Source organism: Canis aureus, chromosome 36 (assembly GCF_053574225.1).
Source record: "Canis aureus isolate CA01 chromosome 36, VMU_Caureus_v.1.0, whole genome shotgun sequence".
In the NCBI taxonomy this organism is placed as follows: domain Eukaryota; kingdom Metazoa; phylum Chordata; class Mammalia; order Carnivora; family Canidae; genus Canis; species Canis aureus.
The window spans coordinates 14,930,467-14,948,026 of NC_135646.1; the positions used below are offsets into that span (position 1 = coordinate 14,930,467).

A 17,560-nucleotide genomic window follows, 5' to 3' on the forward strand; every position below is an offset into this window, starting at 1 on the left:
AGAGAGGTTGCCAGAATCAGGACTCTCTTTACTCAGCCTTAGGAGAACTGCAACTCTGAATACGAAGGACAGTGTTCAAGAGAATCGGTGCTCCTGCTGATAAAAGAAGAGAGAAGGAAGAAAAGAAAGCAGCCAGGGGAGCGGGGTGGGGAGAGGACCCTGGTCAGAGCCCCACGGGGCAGTGGCCCCCGCACCGGAGTCCTCCTGACTCAGCCCATCTCGGGGGCAGGAGCAGCCGCACTCCCCGCTGGCGACACTCAGCTGCCCAGGCCGCGGTGGCCTCAGTCACACACCCCAGGCAGGACGACCCGGTTCCCAGCCCCGCCCGCATTCCTTCCTGCTGTCACATCTCCTTCCTCTTTCTCTCGGAGCTTGTCACACCCTCGGCAAACCCTTGGAAGGCCCTCCAGCTGGTCTCCCCGGGTTCCAGACTGTTCCATCACTATCCATGAAACACTTTCCCCAGAGGCCGCTCCCCAAAATGCGTGTGACCGGGTCGCTCCCAGCTTTAAAACGCTTCAGGGAATGGCCCGCTGCCTTCAAGAGAGGGTTCCCGATTCTTTCTTTTTTATTGTGGAAAAAAAAACAACTACAAAAAACCCCACATAACGTGAAATTTGCCATCTTCATCATTTGCAGGTGTACGATAGTTTAGTGTTAACCGTATTCACACTGTGCAGTGAGCTCTAGAAATTGTTCCCCTTGCAAAATTGAAATCATACCCATGCGACAGCCCCCCTCTCCCGCCTCCCCCAGGCCCCTGGCAACCACCATTCTACTTTCTATTTCTGGGAGTCTGACAACTTTAGATACCTCACAGAAGTGGAATCATGCAGTGTCTGTCCTCTGGCTACTGGCATATCTCACTTAGCAGAATGTCCTCACTGTTCCTCCATGTGGTAGCACGTGTCAGACTTTCCTTTCTTTTAAGGCCGAACAACATTCCAGTGCATGTGTTTACCACACCTGGTCTAGCCATTCACCCACGGACGCACGTCGGGGTTGTTCCCACCTCTGGGCTATTGTGACCCATGCTGCTGTGAGCACAGGTATACAGAGATCTCTTCAAGACTCGGCTTTCAATTTTTGTGGACAAATATCAAGAAGTGGGGTTCCAAAAAAAAAAAAAAGAAGTGGGGTTGCTGGATCATATGGTAATTGCATTTTTAACTTTTTGAGGAATTGCCAGACTGTTCTCCTTAATGGCTGCTCTATTTTACATTCCCACCAACAGGGCACAAAGGTTGTAATTTTTCCACCTCCTCACCAATGTTTCTATCATTATTATTATCTTATTGTAGTGGTCATCCCTTGGTGATGATTGAAATTGAGCATCTTTTCATGTTTGTTGCCCATTTGTATGTCTTCTCTGGAGAAATGTCTATTCGAGTCCTTTGCCCATTCTTTAGTTGGGTTTTTTAAAAGTTTTCCTGTTGTTGAATTGTCGTTCCTAATTCCTTTTTTTTTATTTTTATGATTTTATTTATTTATTCATGAGAGACAGAGAGAGAGAGAGAGAGAGAGAGAGGCAGATACACAAGCAGGCTCCATGCAGGGAGCCCGACGTGGGACTCAATCCCAGGTCTCCAGGATCAGGCCCTGGGCTGAAGGCGGCGCTAAACCGCTGAGCCACCCGGGCTGCCCCTGTTCCTAATTCTTAAGCATGGTCTATATCCTTTATGATCTAGTTGTAAGCCTCATTTCCCTCCTCTCTGTACCTCAGATACTTCTTTATGGCAGCTCATTTCCATGAGCTCCTTAATGAAGGAGCCATTGGTATTGAGCTCATCATGTGTTGTTCCTGCCAGGGAGCTCCCCTCCCAACCTCCAACATATCTTGACTACTGGAGCACAGTCTACTTCTGCCAGAAAGAAAAATCCCTTGAGGGAATTGTCATTGGGAGGCTTTGTCTCACCGTGTTCTGAAGCCCACTATTCCCTCCAAGCACCAGTCAGAACCAATATCTCATTTAATATCCAAACTCTGATAACAAGCATGGAGAGTTGCACGTCGTCTGTATCATTAAATATTTTCTTTTTAAAATTTTTTTTTTTAATTTTTTTTTCTATTTTTATTTATGATAGTCACAGAGAGAGAGAGAGAGGCAGAGACATAGGCAGAGGGAGAAGCAGGCTCCATGCACCGGGAGCCTGATGTGGGATTCGATCCCGGGTCTCCAGGATCGCGCCCTGGGCCAAAGGCAGGCGCCAAACCGCTGCGCCACCCAGGGATCCCTCATTAAATATTTTCTGATGAGGGCAACCCGGGTGGCTCAGCGGTTTAGTGCCGCCTTCCGCCCAGGGTGTGATCCTGGAGACCTGGGATTGAGTCTCACGTCGGACTCCCTGCATGGAGCCTGCTTCTCCCTCTGCCTGTGTCTCTGCCTCTCTCTCTCTCTCTCTCTCTCTGTCTCTCATGAATAAATAAAATCAAATAAATAAATAAATAAATAAATAAATAAATAAATAAATAAATATTTTCTGGTGAAAAGGAGGGGAGAAGGAGGAAAATCTGGCAAGCAGGTGAGCAACCCAGGGCAGAGGAAAACACATAACTAGGCTTTTCCTCTGTACCCCTCTTTGACTCCCTATGCTGCCCACTTCCCATAGGACAGCTCCAAGGACCTGGTGACACGGTGTGTCACACTCAGGTCCCACCTGAACCCTTATCTCATCTTCCCCAAGCTGAAATGGGTTAGTCCTCACAAAGGGTACCCTCTGCTTCCCGCTGCAGTGTTCCAAATGGGAGTTTAGATCCAGGGATGATGATCCAGTGCAATCTGGCCGATACACTGTCACGTCTTGGCTTAGTGAGTAAAGTACCATTTCTGAAGCATCTCCTCAGAGCCAGCCAACATGCAAAGGCCTTTGGGTTTGTTAGCACATTTCAACCCCTTTTCAATCCTTTGAGAAGATTTATTAGCCTCACCTTTCTAATGAGGGAAATGAGACCCAAGCCAGGATGTTAGCCAAGTGGTTTTTTTTTTTTTTATTTTAGATTTCATTTATTTGAGTGAGAGAGCACAGGCAGGAGGAGGGAGGAAGAACAGAGGGAGAGGGTGAAGCAGACTCCCCACTGAGCAAGGAGCCTGACACAACACAACCCAACACAACCCAACACAACCCTCGGGCTTGATCCCAAGACCCTGGGATCATGACGTGAGCAGAAGGCAGATGCTTAACTGACTGAGCCACCTAGGCGCCCCCTAGCCAAGTTTCCTCGATGCTAAGGCCTTGCTCTCATTATTATATCATGACGCCTCAAGGTCAGGGTCTTTTTAGATTTACAATAGACATGGCCTGTTGTTTTGATAATTATGTATTAGGTGTGTGTGGTTCACAGCCATAGAATCTTCTAAGCCTGCAAGATATCTTAGAGAACATCTAGTCTAATCCCCTCACTTTACAAACAAGGAAGCTGACAACCTGACATGACTTAATAACTGTATAGTGAATAGAATGATATAATCATGCTCTGTAGAGATTTTTTTTTCTATTTGATTTTTAAGTGTTCTTTGGAATTTGAAAGCAGTACAAGTTCAGTGCTGAAGAACTGTAAATGAGAAATTTTAAACATCCATAATTCATATTCCAATTGCCCTAACACTTATTGATAAACATGGTTTTAGTCTTGGCTCATTGGTGCCTCATGTTAGGCCTTCGGAAACAGATGTATCTATTAGGCAATTGACTATATATTTGTATATATACACATGTACATATGTAATTAGTTGATATTATATTCTTTAAAAATATGGTATTCTTATTGAATATTATGAATATTCTTATTTTATTAAGATTCTTTATAACTTTTCTTTTTTTTTTTTAATTTTTTATTTATTTATGATAGTCACAGAGAGAGAGAGAGAGAGAGAGGAGGAGACACAGGCAGAGGGAGAAGCAGGCTCCATGCACCAGGAGCCCGATGTGGGATTCGATCCCGGGTCTCCAGGATCGTGCCCTGGGCCAAAGGCAGGCGCCAAACAGCTGCGCCACCTAGGGATCCCTATAACTTTTCTTAAATGATGGAAACAATTTTACCATAATCATAAAAATAAAACTTTCTCAGTGGGGATAGACTTTTTTTTTAAAGATTTTATTTATTTATTCATGAGAGACAGAGAGAGAGAGAGAGAGAGAGAGGCAGAGATACAGGCAGAGGGAGAAGCAGGCTCCATGCAGGGAGCCCAACATAAGACTCGATCCCAGGACTCTGGGATCACACCCTGGGCGGAAGGCAGGCGCTAAACCACTGAGCCACCCAGACATCCTGGGGATAGATTTTTTAAAAATATAATTCCAAAGTAAACACTATCTATTATCCCATTACCAAGAGATAACCACCATTAACACTTTTTGCTGTGGGGAATGTTTTTTGCTCTGTTTGTGTGTGTGTATATATAATTGAGACAAATGGAACAGATGTTTTTAAACTGTTGATACATTTTTCCAGATTGCTTTCCAGAAAGTCTGTGATTATTTAAATCAGCACCATCAATTTTTTTAGCACCATCAATTAATGAGAATGTTCTCCTCACGATATGCTCACCAACTTTAGATACTTTGTTTTTTAATTTTTTGTTAATTTTATCATGGGAAAAATGGTTATGAATGTGAACTTATTAAAAAATATTGATTGTGAAAATTATTGCTTATAATTATTTTATGAAGCAAATGAGGTTATGTATATAATATTAAGAGCTCTGTGTAACTAAACTCTAGCTTATATCATGCCTATTTAGACTATTTTAAACCAAGGTAACAATGGCTTAAAAACAATCTTGCAAAATTGCATTATGTTAATTGGAAATTGACAGAATAAGTACCAGGTAAAGTAGGTCTAAGTGCTTCAAGTAAGAGTTCTATAGAAGAGATGAAGACAGAACCTCTCTGTAAATCTATTCGTTTGTCTCATTCCTACCTTGTTCCGAAACAGGGAGATGCGACGTGCAGGATTGTGGGAACAAGGAGACCCCGCTCGCAATCAGAATTTCTGAAATGTTCTACTTGGGTATAGTTTACAGCCATGGCAGCTGGGAGGGATATACATCAAAGTCACAATCAGAAAAGGTTTTCGGGACACCTGGGTGGCTCAGCGGTTGAGCATCTGCCTTTGGTTGAGGTCGGAATCCTGGGGTCCTGGGATCGAGTCCAACATCAGGCTCCTTGTGGGGAGCCTGCTTCTCCCTCTGCCCGTGTCTCTGCCTCTCTCTGTGTCTCTCATGAATAAATAAATAACATCTTAAAAAAAAAAAAAGTTTTCAGGCCCAGTTACTACTTTCCTAAGGCTCCCCAATGTTATTGTATATGCCTCTCCTGTCCCTTTGCACCCAAATATTTTTAAACAAATCTTTATGCCCATTAAATTTCCAGTACGATTTACATGTCAGCGTGACCCTGATGCCCTGAGGACCGCTGTCTGCTGGGGATGAAGGGAATCACATTCACGGGCTGTGCAGTGATCAGTATCCGTATGGAGGAGAGGAAAACTCTCGAAAGGCCTGATGTATAAGGAAAGACACTTTAGGTTTCTAAGTTCTCACGTGGGTTCGAATAAAACTCTCTTTCTTACTTTCAGAGATTCTAAAAAGTTTGTCCATTTTGGGTCAACAGTATTCAGAGTTTGCAGCCCTAGAGAGGCCTCCTGCCCCGCCCTGGGGTGGGGGGCACTGCTGGTTTGTGATGTCAGTGTGTAAAGCTACCCTCAGCGTCTCTAGATAACTATGTGAGATAATCCTGGGAGAAGGCGCAAGAGTGAAATGGAAATGTTTGGACTGTATTTTGTACGTATCCAGACACATGAGAACAGACACAAACTTCTGAAATCGATCACAGCCTGTGATGTCATATGATGCTGTCATTAGTGACCATCTGAAAAATGAAATCCCTTCATAGTGAATGTATTGTCTGCTCTGTGACTGTTACTTGTTAGTGATTAATGCTGTCATTGTTCGGGCCACTTTGTGTTAAAAATGCACGATAATCATGATAAAGGAAGCATAGAATTCCAGCTCTTTGTTCTGACATTCAGGGCCTTACATGACAATGACCCAATGAAACTTTTAAGCTTGGTCTCTCTCCTATGCAAATCTTTGTTCCAGGAAAACTAGTTACTCAACATTCCCTCTCTCCCTCCATGCTTCCTTAGCGACAGTCACTCCATCTAGAATGCCCCACTTACCAACACGTGGTCTGGCAGTTCAGTCAATTGAGGATCGTCTCAAATGCCACCGCCTCTGTGACATTTCTCTCCTGCGAACTTTCTTCTCTACTCTGGCAAAGGTCCTTTGAAGATAGAAGCTATATCTTACACAATAGGAATAACAGATCTCTAGCTTGTTCCCTTCCTCCCCAACTATAAAGTTGTTGCCAGGAAGTGACTACCTAGCCAGGGACAACACTGGCCAATCTCCTATGTCCAGGTATGCCAAGTGACTTGTTCTTACAGGTTGAACACAAGTGAAAGTGACAGGTGTCGCCCGTGGGGTGGGTGTTTTAAGAAATCTGCATGCTTTCTTTACTCTTCTACCATTTAGGCAGCTTGAAGCAAAGATTCTGATGCCCTAGAAGATGGCAGGAATTCAAGATAGAAGGGTCCAAAAATACCTGGGTCACCAGGAGGAAGAAAGGTGCCTGCTGACCTAGGACAGCATCATTGAGCTGTTAAGTGAGCGTGAAATTAAGTTCCATTGAGTTAAGCCACTGAAATCTGAGGTTTTCTTTCTTATAAAGCTAGAGCCATCTCCTGCCTAATATAGCTTGGTATCCTTTTTAGTATTTGGCTCATTCTGTTTTATACAGCAGGTGCTCAAAAAGTATTTGTTAAATTGAACAGAAAATTCAGAGACAAACATAAAGAAAGATAAATTAGGTTATACTGTTAGGATATAGTTTGAGATATCTGATGACACCAAAATGCTCCTCCAACCTCTCTTAAAAAATATTCCCTGCTCAAGTCATTTGTTTTACATAAGTACTTACACATTGAGATCAGTTGTCACTTTGTTCTTAGCCAAGAGAAAATAAGGATGTTTTGTGAATTGACGGTCATTCTAGTTGAACGTGGGTGCCAAGTTTCTTCTGGTTATATGAGCCAGATGGCATAACTGTGAACAAATAATGGTAAAATGAAAGATAATCCGTTTTGATTGTCAGATTCTTGGGTCAGATTTCCCATTAAGACATAACTAGTGGATAGGGGCCCTTGGCCAATAGCACTTCCGTTCACACTCTAATTAGACTTTCATTGTAAAATAATGATGTTATTATTGATGGCATTATTTCTTAGGTTGTGCTCAGTCATACAAAAGGGAGAAATCTACTAGCTCCAAGCCCCAAATGTCGTCAAGTCAAAACAAGTATGTGTCATCAGCTCTCTGAACCAAACGTCAGGCTATTTCAATATGACTGGATGTTTGGTGGATATTGCATTAAAAACTCAGAGTGTAGGGGATCCCTGGGTGGCTCAGCGGTTTAGCGCCTGCCTTTGGCCCAGGGCACGATCCTGGAATCCCGGGATCGAGTCCCATGTCGGGCTCCCGGCATGGAGCCTGCTTCTCCCTCCTCCTATGTCTCTGCCCCCCCCCCTGTCTATGATAAATAAATAAATAAATCTTAAAAAAAAAAAAAAACAACTCAGAGTGTAAAGCTTGAAGAGTAAGAAGATAAGGTAACCAGAAATTTGCTATATCTGCTCTTTTTCTCCACATTCCTAGTATTCAGTATGGTCAAGGGTGAGATCTTTTTTTTTTTTTTTTAAAGGGTGAGATCTTTATCTCATCATGTGTTTTCAAGTATTGTCCAATGTCCTTTCATGTAGCCTGAAGGACTCCCTTGAGTATTTCTTGCAGGGCAGGTCAACTAGTGACAATTCTCTCAGGTTTTGTTTATATTTGTTTATTTGAATGTCTTTTAAGAATACATTTTTAAAAAAGATTTATCCATTCATTTTAGAGAGAGAGAATGTAAATGTGCAAATGTGGGTGGGCAGTAGGGGTGGGCAGAGAGGTGAGGGGAAGGACAGAGGGAGAGGGTGAGAGAGAGAATCTTCAGCAGACTTTTTACTGAGCACAGAGCCCAACTTGTGGCTCAATCCCACCCCCCTGAGATCATGATCTGAACCAAAATCAAGAGTCAGACGCTCAACCAACCGAGCCACCCAAGCACCTCTCAAGAATACATTTTTGATGAATAGTTTGCTAGATGTACAATTCTGTTGTTTTTGTTTCAGCACTTTGAATAGGTCATCCCACCAACTACTGGCCTCCACAGCTTCTGGTGAGAAAGTCAGCTGTTAATTCACCATCAATTATACATGATAGGTCATTTTTCTCTTGCTATTTTCAAGATTCTCTCCTCATCTTTAGCTTTAGACACTCTGTCTATGTTGTATTTCAGTGTGGATCTCTTTGGGTTGATTGAGTCTGTTGCATTTCTAGGATGTGCAGATTAATCTTTTCCAGGAAATTTGGGAAATTTTGGCCATTATTTCTTCACAGATTTTTTTTTTAAAGATTTTATTTATTTATTCATGAGACTGAGAGAGAGAGAGAGAGAGAGAGAGGGAGGCAGAGACACAGGCAGAGGGAGAAGCAGGCTCCATGCAGGGAGCCTGACGTGGGACTCGATCCTAGGTCTCCAGGATCAGACCTAGGCTGAAGGCAGCTCTAAACCGCTGAGCCACTCGGGCTGCCCTTCTTCACAAATTCTTGCTACCTCTTTTTCTCTCGTCTCCTTATCGACTCTCAATATGCAGATGTTGGTTAATTTCCATTTCCATATTAATTTGTTTCATGCAGGCATAAGTACTCCTAGACATCTATTTCTATAAATAAAGTCGCTAGGTTATGGCAGTGACATTACAAGTTTTGATAGATACTGCTAATTGCTTTCTCAGATGTTTATAACAAGCCACCCCCGCACCAACAATGTCTGGGCAAGCCCATTTCTCTTAGGGACTTTTAATTGATTATGCTGGAGATTCTTTTTAAATATTGGATGAGGTACTTATTTTCAGATTGAGCTGTAGTTCCTTAGATGAGACTTACTGCCCCTCAGAATCTTCCGTCAATGTCGTTGTTACCTGCTCCTCTAGTTCCTCCTAGAATCACCCTCAGAAAACATTCACGAAGTAGGAAGAAATGGTGAGCATATTTCCCAATGTTTTTTTGTTCTATTCTGCTTTGTTTCTCGCTAAAGGAAAGTCTGTTCATTCTAAATGACCTCTGTCTCAAATGATAGGGTGAACTGTGACCCTCCTCTAGGCACTCAAGGCTGTGAGGAGACATATATTTCTGTTTTGTTGTTTTCTTCCACTCAAATTACCTGATGTCTTTTTTTTTTTTTTTTAAGTTTATGTATTTAAGTCATCTCTATACCCAACGTGGGACTCAAACTCAGAACTCAGAGATCAAGAGTGGCACCCTCTCCCTACTGACCCAGCCAGGCATCCTTCTAGTGTCTTCTATGATACAATCTATACTGGCTGCATAGGAATTCATAACTGCAGAACAACAACAACCTCATCTTGGTCGTGTTCTTAGTTTCTATTTTTCCCTGTTATAAATAACACTGCAATGATTATTAATAATCTCTAGGAGAGCAGAGCCCTATTTTACTTTTTTGTTGTGTGGCAGCATCTAGCACAGAATCTGCCTCAAAAAGACACCAGGAAGTATGTGTAGAATGAATAAGTGGTTGAATAACAAGCTTTTATGTATTTAAACCTTTATTTCCAAATTTGATTATTTTCTTCAAAAAATACCCAGAGGATAAATTGACGGGTAGCTAGATGTGTATATTTTTAAAACTCTTCGTCAGTGTTTTCAAATTGCCTACAGAAAATTTCTGCCAATTCACACACCCACTGGGCGTACATGGGAATGCCTATTTTTCCACCTTGGTCAACTATTGACTCTTTAAATCTATGTAATTGATGGTCAAAAATGGGGTATTCCTACTAGTTTTATTTATTTATTATTTATTATTATTATTTTCTTACTAGTTTTAATGTCTTGTAGGACAAGTGATGTTGAACTTTTTAAATATCTTCCACTATTTGCTCCTTTGACCCGCAGAACTCATTACTTTGGGAAGGAGAGCTGGTCTCTCCGAGTCTTGGGGGCCACGGCCTGGGGCGACTCAGGGAATGAAAGGGCTGTCCTGTGACTCACAAGCCACCTGCCTCTCAAGCAATTTCGCAGGTGTCATCCTCACTGGTAAAAAGAAAAGCAGGGAGAGTTCAATTGTACCTTGCTTCTGGCCGGTTGGCCTCTCCATGCACCTTGACCCAGGCAATTTGGGTTTATCTTTTGGATCTTAGGAATTTAGCGGCAGGCTTTTGTCACCACCTCCACTGATTTTTGTCACTCACCTTCCCCTAGGCAGAGAATCTCCAAGCTTTTTGGGTTTTGTCCTCATGTTAGCAAACTGTTTTCAAGCATGTTTTTCCAGTTTACATGTATTAACTAATAAAATCTATGCATGTACTATAACACTGACGTATTAAGTACATATAAATCTCTTACAGGAATCTCAAGATTTTAAAGATTGTATTTATTTATTTGAGAGAGAAAGTGTGCGTGCGTGAGCACATGTGCAAGGGCGGGGAGAGGCAGAGGGAGAAGGAGAGAGAATCCCATTCTGACTTCACCTGAGCCGAAATCCAGAGTCAGGCGCTTAACCGACTGAACCACCCAGGCGCCCCTGAAACTCAAAATTGTAAAGGGTGAGATTAAAGAGATATACAAAAAAAAAAAAAAATAAATAAAGAGATATACATAGGGATCCCTGGGTGGCGCAGTGGTTTAGCGCCTGCCTTTGACCCAGGGCGCGATCCTGGAGACCCGGGATCGAATCCCACGTCAGGCTCCCGGTGCATGGAGCCTGCTTCTCTCTCTTCCTGTGTCTCTGCCTCTCTCTCTCTGTGTCTATCATGAATAAATAAATAAAAAAATCTTTAAAAAAAAAAAAAAAAAAAAAGAGATATACATAGCTGGGAGCTTCAACACTCCTTCCTGCTGCTCAGTGATACTGCTGTTTGGACTCTGCACACGGGAGTCCAGGGCTCCAGGGTAGTTGCAGGAAAGTGGACTGTCTCCTTGTCTGAGCAGGTGGGCTGTTCACACATTTCTTGGGGAGCTACACCTCCTCCACCACTGACCAGCTGGCTGTACCAACCAGCACTTTCTATGGGGTGCTGTAGAATGGCACTTTCCACTCTGAAGGGCTGTTCAGTAAAATGAATGCTGTGTCCACACTCTGGGAACTGGGACTGGGAACCTTTCTCGCTCCACCCACTCTCCGCTATCTCACAATCTGTGTCTAATCTGCTCGTTCAAAGATTGCCTTGACATTTGAGTGAAGGCAAGTGAAGCAGGATCCTAGTCAGGACCCACCCTTAGCTGTTATGGTAGATTTTGTGTCACATGATCCAAGTGAGTAAAGAACTCGCTTCACACCATGCTGTGTAAAAATGGAAGGTCTCTGTACAGAGGAACAAAATGATGTAACATCGAACCGATGTAATAAAAGAAGTAACACACAAAAGTTATGAGGGGATTTCTTTTGGGTAAAATGTACCACCAAATGCTTTCAAGGAAATGCTTTTCCCTAAACAAAGAAGAAAACTTCCTCAAAAACATTTTTTTTTAAAGATTTTATTTATTTATTCATGAGAGACACAGAGAGAGAAAGAGGCAGAGACACAAGCAGGCCCCACGCAGGGAGCCCGACGTGGGACTCAATCCCGGGTCTCCAGGATCACACCCTGGGCTGAAGGGGGCACTAAACCGCTGGGCCACCCAGGCTGCCCCCCTCAAATAGATTTGAGTTAAAATCTCTGGTGAAGAGGAAATGAGAAAGTCAGGAGCAGGGCCTCCTGACACCACCTTGAAGGGCTGCGCTGTATTTGAAAGGGCAAGCGTCTCTGGAGCCAGGTAACTGGACTTGAACTAGCTGTGGATCCCACGCCTGCAGTGTGCTAGCAGCGTAACCTCGGACATTGGGATTTTCAGTCTACAGACAGGGGAGAAAAAGAATCCTTTCATCTTAGCAACATCATGAAGTTCACACAAGAGAATGCCCACCAACCATTCTGCATGGGGCAGGTGCTCAATAAATACTTGTTCATTCCTTCCTCATCCCCTTTGGGCCACGGGGATCTTTCATGCCTGCTTATGAAGAGTTGGCTTCTTCTTTCTTTCAGCATTAATGACGTAGATCATCTCTCAAAGAGTTGCCTTAGCTATGCCTTAAATATGCCTTGGATATGAAACTTCTATTTCAAAAGTCTATGCTCCATTTAATCATTTCTAAGTCTGTAATGCAACCAAATGCGTTCATTTCTGATAAAAGTTAGTGGATACAGCCTCAGGTACTTCCATAGTATGACTGGCATCAGAACTGTTTTTGGCATCAGAAGCTGTTTTTCTTTGTTTAATTATAGGCAACTCTAGTGTCCTGCGAATTCACATATACAGCAAAATGCACACTCACACCCACTGGAAAAAAAACCTGTTTTAGGAGAAAGCTTCTCCATCCGGCTCTTTCTGTTCAGCTTTTCTTTGCTCCTTATTCAGTTCTGTAAATACAGGTTTATATTTAGCCCTTTTTTGATTCCCCATATGTTCCTTCTAAAAACATTCCTTATTAAAGGGACTTTCGCTAGTTGATCTCGTGGAGAGCTGCTGAGGGAACATGACCTGTCTAGGTGTGGCTTTAGTCTGTTATGTCTGTAGCATCACAATTAAACCAGGAGTGAAGGAAACCCCTCCGACAAAGTCATGCCCTATAGCTCTCCCTCCTCCCTGGAAAAATTGCTGATGGCTCAGGGTGGTCAAACAGGGTGTGCGTGGAGGCCCATGTCATGCCCCTCTCCCCATCTCTGCTCTGTGGGGAGTGGGCAGCCAGAGGATGGGCATGCCAGGTCAGGGCATCACAGACCAGAGGTAACCAGCTTACTAGGGAGAGGCCAGGATGCCGATTGGCCTGGGGGCTGGGCAGTTCTCTGCAGGAGGTGAGCCTGGCCACCTCACCATGCCCCCAGCTGTCCTGTTCTCTGGAAACAACGTACAGTCGGCCCAAAGGCCAGGCAGGGAGAGGGGAAGGGTTTCAGAGCCAGTGAGACTGGCCCTGGAATCACTCCACCGGTCCTCTAGAATCAATCACTTGGGGCCTCGGTTTCCTCATCTCTAAAGGGGTTAACATTATGGACTTTGCATGGTTGTGAATGTGCATGGCACTCACTAGTGCTCAATGAACAAGATGATACCTCAACGGCCGGCCCCTGGACTCTACTGCTCCCTGCCCATGCCAGGGCTCGCTCTGGTTTTCCTAAATTTGGCTCCCATGTCATAAAACACATCTTGGATTGCCTTTCAGGTCTTTGTCTTTTTATTGTTGTTTTTGTTTTCTATGCTTTTCATTCCAGTTGATTTACCCCAGTAGATAGTGAGTTCTGCTTCTTTCTTTCTAGAAACTTTCCTTCTTCTTTTTTTTTTTTTTTTTAGTTTAATTTATTTGACAGGGAGAGCCAGTGCACATAAGGCGTGAGATAGCAGCCAGCAGAGGGAGAGGGAAAAGTAGGGTCCCTGCCCAGCAGGGAGCATGGGGAGGAGGGGGACCCAATGGGGGGGCCATGACCCCAGGACCCCAGCAGAAGGCAGATGCTCAACCGGCTGAGCAATGGCAGGTACCCCTAGAAACTTTGTTTCCATGGCTGCCAAAGGTTACCCCATTCACTAACCTTGAGCTAAGGGCCCCTGCACAGAAAAATCACCCCAAGCACAGGAGGGATCTGGGGTTCTTTGCTCAGCTGGTTAAAGAACCCTTCCTCCAGCCTTCATCAGCCCCAGCGGCTCTGAGTGCCAGTCCTCCAGGATCGCTCCTCCCCGGGTCCGGGAGTCCCACGACTGTCACGCCAGGCTTCCCTGTTCTTTGACATGCTTTGGGAAGACTAAAGCCTATCATGTGGCTGTGTCCAGCTTCCTCTGAGAGCAGGCCTGCACTCCGCAGCCCCTCTGTGCTGTGAGGAGGACGTGGGAGGCTGGCCCGATCCAAGGCCCCTGGAACCCAGCCGGCTAAGTCTGCTTGGTTTTACCTGCAGCTAGACGCCTTGCCTTCCAACATTTTCTCTCTCGGTAAATAAAGAAGATATATATATTTAATAGATTTATATATATATATATATATAAATGCTAGATAGATGTTAGATATATTTATCTATATCTATTTTTTTTAACACTGCTGAGGACATCAAGCCCCATCACACCTTGGGAAGGTGTATTCTACTAGAATTTGTAATGGAATGTCCTACCAGGATGGATGGGTTACTTTGCACCTTTAGGTGAGGAGCAGCTACATAAGCTCAACTGGGACTCCATTGTCCTGCTGCAAGCTGTACTCCTTGAAACACATTATATTGGCATGGAACACACACCGTTTAAAGGAAGAGAAAGACAGAAATCCTGGATTGGTATATCCTGCTCCTAGTCCATCTCTCTGCATCTGACAGTGCTGCTTCCCCCGGCATCGTAAACACAACCAGCTCAAACTCTTGAAGCTTCAGCCACATTAACACCTAATGATCAGGGCACAAATGTAATTTGTATACAAGGTGAATATTTTCCCATACAATTTCCTAGTAAATATCTATCTTTTCAACTTTGGACTTTTGCTGTTCTTCTGGTGTCTGGTCACAAGATGGGCACCTTGATGGAAATACCTTTCTAGCATGAGAAAGGTATCTAGCTTTCTAGCATATATATATATTTTTTTCTTTTTTTTTTTTTTTTTTGCCTTCAGCTTTATTCACTGTCTCACCTCTCAGCTTGTGTAGAACCCAGAGAACAGGAGACATGCTGTTTGCTAGGATGCCCTCAAAGGCCCCGACAGTAGTCCATGAATGAAGCTGGCTAAGGGAAGGGCAGGGGGAGTGGAGGGCCCTCGCACACAGCAGTGGGAAGTAGGTGGAGCCAGCTCAGCTCTAGATCATCGCTCACTCGTGGGAATCTGGGCCCACTGTGGCCAGATATTTCAAAAATTTTTAAAGATAGCCAGAGATCTTTTTTTTTTTTAATCTAATATCTCTCTATCATCTAAATGTTGACAATGAAACTAAAAAACAAAACGAAAACAAAAACCACCCAAACCCCATGGTGTGGGACAAACAAAACACATCTGTCGCCCAAAGCTGTCTGAGGCTGCCTGTCTGAGACGGCTGCCTGCACCCTGTCCCGGACCCTCAGGGCTCTGTCCTCCCTGGTCACTTGGGCACGTAATTCTAATTCCATCGTCCTGCCTGGAAAAACCTCCTTAGATCCCATCGAGACACTCAGACTCCAAAGGCCCCGCATCCTCCGAGGAGGGGCACTGCTGTGAGCTATTTTGGAACTGCGAGCAGCATTTCTATTAGCTACTACACCGTCTCCTTTTGATGATCTCTTTTGACCTCAAGTAAAATATATCCACTCTGATAGTCACACACAAATTAATAAGCACTGGCAAAGGAAAGGCAAGTGGTTCCACCCCTTTCTTCAGAATCCTCGGAAGATTGAGTCAACAGCTCCTTAGCTACGGAGGCCCAGCGCCTGGGGGTACCGCTGCACCCCAGGTTGATAAAACACATCCAGAAGATGAAAGCCCTACGCACTCCTGAGCATCGACTCCGAAGCATCTAATAAGTGGAATTGGAGCTTAAAAACTCTCGAAGTAAAGGTGGGTGATAATTTGGCACGATGATTCTGAATTGTGACATTCAGTCGTTCATTCATTCATTCATTCGACGCACTTTGCTCAGCAGTCCCCTGAACACCACCGCCGTGACTGCCAAAGCCACCAGGCCGCAACGGCTGGAGACTTCTCCCCACGCTGCTGCCTCTGTTGCATTGTTGACGGAGAACACGGGGCTCCCGTGGCTCGCAGCTGGGGGCAGGTGTTAAGTGAAAACTCCAGCTGTTGCCCCGTACGTTGCACGTGCCCTCATGTGCACTGGGCAGTTCTGTGTCCCGTGGCAGGGAGGCCCTATGAAAACGTGGACACGGAGAAGCTACGCTTAGGAAAGACGGTGGTGACTGTATGTGAGTGTGTTTCCATGGCACCAGCTGGAGCTTCATTCCTCAGGCTCCTTTTTTTTTTTTATTTTAGATTTTATTTAAATTCAAGTTAATTAACATACAGTGAGTTATTAGTTTCAGGGGTAGAAGTTAGTGATTCATTACTTGCATATAATACCCAGCGCGCATTACATCACATGCCCTCCTTAATGCCTCACCCAATTACCTCATCACCCCATCCACCTCCCCTCCAGGAATCCTGTTTGTTCCCCATAGTTAAGAGTCTCTTATTGTTTGACTCCCTCTCTGTTTTCATCTTATTTTATTTTCTTTCTTTTTAAAAATTTATTTATAAATTTATTTTTTTATTGGTGTTCAATTTGCCACTGGGTGTCATTCCTCAGGCTTCTGGTACATCTTTAAGGCTGTAAGTCTTTGACTCAAAGGCAGGCCCTGGAGGGGGGAGGGGGTTGCGGGGTAGATGCTGTGGAGATGCCTCCCCACAGGCTGCAAGCCCCAGGGGGTGTGGGTCCCCACCCCAAAGATTGCGGTGCCCCGGGGGGCTTACTCCTCACAGTTGTCTCCTCCACTTCCCCCTTGTTCCAGGCTGGTCTCTGCAGTTTCTGGCTTCTGCCTGGAGGCTTTTGCATATTCTGTTCCCCTGCTGGGAAAGCCTCCCTACCTCCCCTAAAGGTAGCTCTTTCCTTCAAATCTTCTAATTTGTGAAGCTTCTGATCTTCTAAATTTCTTTTTTTTTTTTTTTTTTTTTAAATTATTTTTTTTTAATTTTTATTTATTTATGATAGTCACAGAGAGAGAGAGAGAGAGGCAGAGACACAGGCAGAGGGAGAAGCAGGCTCCATGCACCGGGAGCCCGATGTGGGACTCGATCCTGGGTCTCCAGGATCGCGCCCTGGGCCAAAGGCAGGCGCCAAACCGCTGCGCCACCCAGGGATCCCTGATCTTCTAAATTTCTGTTTAAATGCTACCCCCTTGGCATCCTCTCCTTCCATTCAGAGGAGTTCCAATCAACTCCCTGTCGCAGGGTTTCAATTTCAATGGTTTACCACCACCATGGGTTCGGGTTCTTCCTTGCTCACGCCACAATCCAGGGGCTCAGAAATCCAGCTCTTCTGGTCTGTCCACCTCTGAGGGTGTGAGATGGGCAAGAGAGGGCTCTCAGGCAGGGGCCAAATGGCCCCCACTCGAGGCACATGGCCCCAAGTTACCTGGGAGGGGGCTGGGAAAGTAGTCTTCCTTTACAGAGATTATTCCAGTCAATCCTCACAGCAAGCCTCTGAGGTCAGTGGGAAGAGCCTGCTCATTTTACAGAAAGGACTCCGAGGCTGAGATAGAGACCCCCTCAAGGCCCATCAGCTAAGTGGCAGAGCCGGGATTAGAACACAGGGCGCCAGCCTCCAGGGCCCCCTCGGAACACGAACTCTGTATTGCCTATGTTACTTCCATGTTAAAGATACCAAGAAAATTGATAACATATCAATTGAATA

At 44.5% G+C, this 17,560-nt stretch overlaps 1 protein-coding gene across 1 annotated transcript in view; it reads right to left on the minus strand.

Moving 5' to 3' along the window:
- Positions 1–17,560, minus strand: part of LOC144305804 (uncharacterized) — a 71,095-nt gene that overhangs the window by 41,751 nt on the left and 11,784 nt on the right. Inside the window, exons 3-4 of the mRNA XM_077884888.1 lie at positions 6,982–7,106; positions 6,182–6,285 (exon numbers count right to left, since the gene is read on the minus strand). Of these exons, the coding sequence (XP_077741014.1) occupies positions 7,048–7,106 (59 nt within the window). The 3' untranslated portion in view covers positions 6,182–6,285; positions 6,982–7,047. The remainder of the gene's footprint in view (positions 1–6,181; positions 6,286–6,981; positions 7,107–17,560) is intronic.